Source organism: Muntiacus reevesi, chromosome 2 (assembly GCF_963930625.1).
Source record: "Muntiacus reevesi chromosome 2, mMunRee1.1, whole genome shotgun sequence".
In the NCBI taxonomy this organism is placed as follows: Eukaryota; Metazoa; Chordata; class Mammalia; order Artiodactyla; family Cervidae; genus Muntiacus; species Muntiacus reevesi.
In genome coordinates this window covers 80984615-80992784 of record NC_089250.1, presented here as the reverse complement: position 1 = coordinate 80992784, position 8170 = coordinate 80984615, and the positions used below count along the sequence as shown (strand labels likewise).

At 41.6% G+C, this 8170-nt stretch overlaps 1 protein-coding gene and 1 non-coding gene across 2 annotated transcripts; both read right to left on the bottom strand.

Annotated features, from left to right (window-relative positions):
• Positions 1-4534: 4534 nt before the first annotated feature.
• On the bottom strand, positions 4535-4641 carry LOC136162087 (U6 spliceosomal RNA). The gene has a single exon (XR_010661937.1). It is a non-coding gene; the product is annotated as a U6 spliceosomal RNA (small nuclear RNA).
• A 1959-nt stretch (positions 4642-6600) lies between these two features.
• Positions 6601-7955, bottom strand: LOC136158052 (keratin, type I cytoskeletal 19). Its single transcript, XM_065919828.1, has one exon. The coding sequence runs from the start codon at positions 7922-7924 to the stop codon at positions 6725-6727; it is 1200 nt and encodes a 399-aa protein (XP_065775900.1). The 5' UTR covers positions 7925-7955; the 3' UTR covers positions 6601-6724.
• Between the last annotated feature and the right edge of the window lie 215 nt (positions 7956-8170).

Sequence of the window (8170 nt, the reverse complement as noted above, 5' to 3'; positions counted from 1 at the left end):
CATGGACAGAGGAGCTTGGTGGTCTACAGTCCATGGGGTGGCAAGAGTCAGACATGACTTAGCGACTAAACAAATAATGAGCAATGTTGAACATCTTTTCATGTGTTTATTAGCCACCTCTATGTCTTCGTTGGAGAAAGTCTGTTTAGGTTTTCTGCCCACTTTTTGATTGGGTGGTTTGTTTTTCTGGTATTAAGCAGCATAAGCTGCTTATATAGTTTGAAGATTAATTCTTTGTCAGTTGTTTCATTTGCTATTATTTTCTCCCATTCTGAGGGTTTTTTTCACCAAGCAAGGTCAAATATTCCTTTTTATTGAGGTAAAATTCACATGACATGAAAGTTATCACTTTATATTTATTTATTTGGAGATACTATGTGGCATGTGGGATCTTATTTCCCTGACCAGGGATGTGGCATGTGGGATCTTATTTCCCTGACCAGGGATTGAACCCGTGTCCCCTTCATTGGGAGTGTGGAGTTTTAACTTCCTTGACCTGCCAAGGAAGTCCCCTGAAAGTTACCATTTAAGGAGTACAACTCAGTAGCTTACAGTACATTCACAGTGTTGTAAAGCCATAGCTACTGTCTGATTTCAGAACATATTTATCTCTTCCAAAAGAAATCCTGTACCCATTTAAATAGTAACTCCCCATCCTCACACTTCCCCCAAATCCCTGGCAGCAACTGATCTGTTTACTGTCTCAGTGGATCTGCCTGTTCTGGGTGTTTCATATACATGGAATCATACAATCTGTGGCTCTATCTATCTGGCTTATTTTGCTCAGCATATTTTCAAAATTCATTCATTTTGAAGCATGTATCAATATTTCATTCCTTTTTTAAAATATTTCATTCCTTTTTGTGGCTGAATATTATTTCATTAAATGGATATACCACATTTGTTTATCTGTTCATCACTTGATGGTTATTTGAGCTGTTTCTGCTATTTGGTTGTTATGAAACCAAACATGTGAACGTTTGTGTAAAAATTTTTGTGTGGACATAAATTTTCAATTTGCTTGAGTACGTACCTGGGGTGGAATTGCTGGATCATGTGGTAATTCTTTGTTTAACTTGTTGAGGAAGCATCTCCTATAGACAGTGTACATTTGGACCATGTTTTCTTTAACCTGAAAATCTCTGCCTTTAGATTTGATTGTTTAGTTCATTCACATGTTTTGAAGAAAGATTTGCATTTTAATTTTTCTATTGAAGTATAGTTGATTTACAATGTTATGTTAATTTCTGCTGTAAAGCAAAGTGATTCAGTTATACACATGTATACATTATTTTTAATATTCTTTTCCATCATGGTTTATCACAGAATATTGAATGTAGTTCCCAGTGCTATACAGTAGGACCTTGTTTTTTCTCCATTCTATATGTAATAGTTTGCATCTGCTAACCCTAAACTCACAGTCTATCCCTCTCCCACCCCTGCCCTTGGCAACCACCAGTCTGTTCTCTACGTCTGTGAATCTGTTTTGTAGATAAGTTCATTTGTGCCATATTTTCCATTCAGTTCAGTCACTCAGTACTGTCTAACTCTTTGCAACCCCGTGAACTGCAGCACAACAGGCTTCCCTGTCCATCACCAGCTCCCAGAGCTTGCTCAAACTCATGGCCATTGAGTCGGTGATGCCATCCAACCATCTCATCCTCTGTCATCCCCTTCTCCTTCTGCCTTCAATCTTTCCCAGCATCAGGGTCAAAGAGCTAAAGAAAACCATGTTTAAAAGATGAAAGAGGCTATGATGACAATGTCTCATAAAAAATAAAATATCAATAAAAAGAAGTTATAAAATGAATTCAGTGGAAATTCTGGAGTTGACCTTATAGAAATAAAAATAATTACAAAAATATTATGAACAGTTGAGTGCAACAAATTAGATAATTCAGATGAAGTTCCTAGAAAGACACAAACTGCTGAAACTGACTCAAGAAGAAACAGAACAGCTGAGCAGACCTATGACAAGAGAAAAAATCAAATAGTAATCAAAATATTGCTCTCAAAGTAAAGTCTAGGTTCAGATATCTTTACTGGTAAGTTGAACCAAATATTTAAAGATTCCTGTCATTTGGACCATCTCTCAAGGCCAGCATTCATCTACTTGGGCTCCAGAGAGCTCTGGATTTGGCAAAACAGATAAAATTAGCTACTAGAGTGAAATAAGAATCCAGGGTGGGCCATTAAAAAAAATCCTTCACCTATTCTTCCAAAAAACAGAATAGTCAGAAACACTTTCTAACTTACTCTATGAGGGCAATATTACTCTGATTCCAAAACCAGATAAAAACATCACAAGAAAATAAAACCGTAGACCAAAAAGTCTTATTACTACATGGACACAAATTGCTCAATAGAATACTTGGAAGCTGAATTTAGCAATATATAAAAAGGACTATAGGGGACTTCACTTGTGGTCTGATGGCAAAGACTGAGTGCTCCCAATGCAGGCGGCTCCTTCTGTGGTCAGGGAACTAGATCCCACATGCCACAGCTAAAGATTCTGCATGTCTTAACTGAAAAAACAAAACAAAACAAACCCTGTTTGCTGCAACTAAGACCTGGAGCAAATAGATAAATAAATAAATATCTTTTAAAAGGACTATATATCATAATTAAAAAGGGTTTATTCAAGGAGTGCAGGGCTAGTTTAACAAACCAAAACAATTAATGCAATACAGCATATTACTATAAAGGACAAAACCCATGGTCATCTGAATCAATGCAGAGAAAGCACTTGACAGAATTCAATACCTCTTTATTTTTTTATGCTTAATATCTTTTATTTTTTCCATTTATTTTTATTAGTTGGAGGCTAATTACTTTACAATATTGTAGTGGTTTTTGCCATACATTGACATGAATCATTGAAATGAATACATTTACATGTGTTCCCCATCCTGACCCCCCTCCCACTTCACTCCCCATCCCATCCCTCTGGGTCATCCCATGCACCAGCCCCAAGCACTTGTCTCATGCATCCAACCTGGACTGGTGATCTGTTTCACACTTGATAGTATACATGTTTCGATGCTGTTCTCTCAGATCATCCCACCCTCGCCTTCTCCCATAGAGTCCAAAAGTCTGTTCTATACATCTATGTCTCTTTTTCCATCTTGCATATAGGGTTATCATTACCATCTTTCTAAATTCCATATATATGCTTTAGTATACTGTATTGGTCTTTATCTTTCTGGCTTACTTTACTCTGTATAATGGGCTCCAGTTTTATCCATCTCATTAGAATTGATTCAAATGTGTTCTTCTTAATGGCTGAGTAATATTCCATTGTGTATATGTACCATAGCCTCCATATCCATTCGTCTGTTGATGGGCATCTAGGTTGCTTCCAAGTCCTGGCTATTATAAACAGTGCTGCGATGAACATTGGGGTGCATGTGTCTCTTTCAGATCTGGTTTCCTCGGTGTGTATGCCCAGGAGTGGGATTGCTGGGTCATATGGCAGTTCTATTTCCAGTTTTTTAAGGAATTTCCACACTGTTCTCCATAGTGACTGTACTAGTTTGCATTCCCACCAACAGTGTAAGAGGGTTCCCTTTTCTCCACACCCTCTCCAGCATTTATTGCTTGTAGACTTTTGGATAGCAGCCGTTCTGACTGGCGTGTAATGGTACCTCACTGAGGTTTTGATTTGCATTTCTCTGTTAATGAGTGATGTTGAGCATCTTTTCATGTGTTTGTTAGCCATCTGTATGTCTTCTCTGGAGAAATGTCTGTTTAGAACTTTGGCCCATTTTTTGATTGGGTCATTTATTTTTCTGGCATTGAGCTGCAGGTGTTGCTTGTATATTTTTGAGATTTATCCTTTGTCTGTTTTTTCATTTGCTATTATTTTCTCCCATTCTGAAGGCTGTCTTTTCACCTTGCGTATAGTTTCCTTTGTTGTGCAAAAGCTTTTAAGTTTCATTATGTCCCATTTGTTTAATTTTGCTTTTATTTCCAATATTCTGGGAGGTGGGTCATAGAGGATCTTGTTGTGATTTATGTCAGAGAGTGTTCTGTCTATGTTCTCCTCTAGGAGTTTTATAGTTTCTGGTCTTACATTTAGATCTTTAATCCATTTTGAGTTTATTTTTGTGTATGGTGTTAGAAAGTGTTCCAGTTTCATTCTTTTACAAGTGGTTGACCAGTTTTTCAGCACCACTTGTTAAAGAGGTTGTCTTTTTTCCATTTTATATTCTTGCCTCCTTTGTTGAAGATAAGGTGTCCATAGGTTCGTGGATTTATCTCTGGGCTTTCTATTCTGTTCCATTGATTTATATTTCTGTCTTTGTGCCAGTACCATACTGTCTTGTTGACTGTGGCTTTGTAGTAGAGCCTGAAGTCAGGCAGGTTGATTCCTCCAGTTCCGTTCTTCTTTCTCAAGATTGCTTTGGCTATTAGAGGTTTTTGGTATTTCCATACAAATTATGAAATTATTTGTTCTAGTTCTGTGAAGAATACCGTTGGTAGCTTGATAGGGATTGCATTGAATCTATAGATTGCTTTGGGCAGTATACTCATTAAAAATATGGAACGCTTCACGAGTTTGCGTGTCATCCTTGCATAGGGGCCATGTTAATCTTCTCTGTATCGTTCCAGTTTTAGTATATGTGCTGCTGAAGCGAGCAGTCAATACCTCTTTAATAAAAACAATCATCAAATTGGGAGTAAAAGGGCACTTCCTCGTCCTTCTAAATAGCATCCATAAAAATTCCATAGTTAGCATCATACTTGGGGCTTCCCAAGTGGCACTAGAGGTAAAGAACCTGTCTGCCAATGCAGGAGACTTAAGAGATGCGAGTTCAATCCCTGGGTTGGGAGGATCCTGTGGAGAAGGGTATAGCAATCCACTCCAGTATTCTAGCCTGGAGAATCCCATGGACAGAGGAACTTGGCAGGCTAACAGTCCATAGGGTTGCACAGAGTTGGCCATGACTGAAGTGACTTAGCACACATGCACCCAACATCATACTTAGTGGTGAAAGACTGAGGCTGTTCCCTTGGAAATCAAAACCAAGACAAGCAAGTCTGCTCCTGCCACTTTTCTTCAACATTGTGCTGGAAGCTATACCCTGGCAATTTGGCGAGATAAGTAAGATTTTCTATTTGCAGATGGTATGATCTTTCATGTGAATAATCCTAATGAATCCACAAAAAAATGTTAGAACTAGTAAATAAGTTCAGCAAAATACAAAATCAATAAACAAAAATCAGTTGTAGTTGGAAACACTTGAACATCCCTATGTGAAGTCTTTTTTAAAATATCCATTTACAGTAGTATCAAAAGAATAAAATACAAAGGAATAATTTAACAAAAGTATAAGAATTTTATACTGAAACCTATAAAACATTGTTGAAAGAAATGAAAGATGGCCTAAATAAATGGAAGGACATCCACATTCATTGATTGGAAGACTGTTTCATTAAGTTGGCAACTCTCCCCAAACTGACCTACAGTTCTAAAACTCCCTATCAAAATTCCAGCTTATTTCTTTGAAGAGATTGACAAGAAATTGATCCTAAAATTCATACAGGAATACAAGGGACCCAGAATAATCAAAGTAATCTTGAAAAAGAACAAAATCAGAAGACATGTGCTTTTCTACCTCAAAAGTTAGTATAACCAGCCCGGATGAGAGGAGGATGGTTTGAGGGAGAATGGATACATATATATGTATGGCTGAGTCCCTTCACTGTTCACCTGAAACTACCACCACATTGTTAATCAGCTATACCCCAATATAAAATAAATGCTTAAAGTTTGAAAAAAAAAAAAAACTTACTATAAAGTTACAATAAGCAAGACAATGTGGTACTGGCATAAGGCCAGACTTTACAGATCAATGGAATAGAATTGAGAATCCAGAAATAATCTCTTAAATTTATAATCAATCCATTTTAGACAAAGGTGCTAAATGAATTCAATAGGGAAAAGTTAGTCTTCAACAATGATGCTGGTGCTACTGGATATCCATATGTGAACAAATGAAGGTGGAACCTTACCTCACACCATATATAAGAATGAACTCAAAGGCATCAAAGGTCAAAATCTAAAAGCTAAAGCTATTAAAATCTTAGAAAACATGGGTATGATTTTTCATATACTTGGATCTTAGCTTGTCTTTCTGGATTTCCATATGATCTAAATGTTTTGACTTGAGAAGTTCTTGCTTTTTTGACTAATTTTTTAATACATTTTAGAAAATTATTTTTGCATTTTGTCCAGGTTTTCAGTTGTTTTCAGTGGAAGACCTGATGTAGGTATCCTGCCAACCATATTATCAATGTGTCCAGAATGACCCAATTTTTGAGTTTCCAAATTATATAATTTCAAACTTATGCAATGCACTTTGTCTCTTAGATTTTGGGAGATTTGAGAGATCAGTCTTATCCACAGAAGCTGACATCTCTTCCTTCCAACTGCCATACCCCTACTCCACTCCACTTATAACATGTACTTGCAGCCTGTGCCAGGCGGGGGAGTCCTGGAGTCCTCTGTGGCCTAGACTCCAGCTCTGGCCTTCTTTTTTTTTTTTGTTTTTTTTTTTTGTTTTTTTTTTGTTTTTTTTTTTTTTTTTGTTTTTCCCTTGGCCCATAAAGTTTTATTGGCAGGTCAGGGGGAGAGGCAAGGGTAAGGGTCCCTCCCCTCCCATGCCTCTACCCAGGGGAATTCCTTCTGCAGCAGAGCAGGAAGGCCAGGAGGCCGCCGGACTCAGAGGGCCTTCGCGAGGGACAGGTCGTTGTAGTAGGCGTCCTGGCCCTCCAGCAGGTTTCGGTAGGTGGCAATCTCCTGCTCCAGCCGGGTCTTGATGTCCATGAGGTGTTGGTACTCCTGGTTCTGCCGCTCCGTGTCAGCTCGCACGTCACTCAGCTGGGCTTCGATACCACTGATCAGTGCCTGGATCTGCGCCAGCTGGGCTCCAAAGCGAGCCTCCGTTTCCGCCAGCGTGCCTTCCAGGGCGGCTTTCATGCTGAGCTGAGACTGCAGCTCAATCTCCAGACCCTGGAGGGTGCGCCGCAGGTCAGTGACCTCCGTCTTGCTGATCTGCAGCTGCTCCGTGTGGCCAGCGACCTCCCTGTTCAGCTCCTCGGTCTGGCTGGTGAACCAGGCCTCAGCATCCTTCCGGTTCTTCTCAGCCATGACCTCATATTGGCTTCTCATGTCACTCAGGATCTTGGCTAGGTCGATGCCTGGAGCAGAATCGACCTCCACACTGACCTGGCCACCCACCTGGCCCTTCAGCACACTGATTTCCTCCTCGTGGTTCTTCTTCAGGTAGGCCAGCTCCTCCTTCAGGCCTTCAATCTGCATCTCCAGGTCAGTCCTAGCCAGGGTCAGCTCATCCAGCACCCGGCGCAGGCCATTGATGTCGGCCTCCACGCTCATGCGCAAAGCTTGCTCCGTCTCAAACTTGGTACGGAAGTCATCTGCAGCCAGACGGGCATTGTCGATCTGCAGGACTATCTTGGAGTTCTCAATGGTGGCACCGAGAATCTGGTCCCGCAGGTCCTCGATGGTCTTGAAGTAGTGGCTGTAGTCGCGGGCGGGCCCGGGCCCCTGCTTTTGGTACCAGTCGCGGATCTTCATCTCCAGGTCGCCGTTGGCCTCCTCCAGGGCGCGCACCTTCTCCAGGTAGGAGGCCAGGCGGTCGTTGAGGTTCTGCATGGTGAGCTTCTCGTTGCCCGCCAGCAGCCCGTCGGAGGTGGCCAGGGCGCCCGCATAGCCGCCGCCGTAGCCCCCGGAGGACGAGGACACGAAGCGGGCGGAGGACACCGACACGCCGCGGCCACCTGAGCCCCCATGGATGCTGGGCGCGCGGAAGGCGCCTCCCGACCCGAAGCGCACGGAGCCGCCGCCCATACCCCCGAAGGACGAGGTGGACGACGACTGGCGATAGCTGTAGGAAGTCATGGCGAAGCAGAACGAGGCGGCACTGGTCAGAGTGGCTCCAGCTCTGGCCTTCTTAGGGTCATGGGCCTCTTTCAGAACTGATGAAAGCTAGATGGGAACACACAGATAAAAACATAGCGAACAATTTCTGCTGGATACAACCTCAGGAGGCTGTGGGTCCTGTGTAGTGGGATCCCCTTTTTCCAGAAGGACTGCCTCCCCCCACTTCTCTGCCTCAGCTCTGTGGGTTTGCTGCTGGAAGGACAG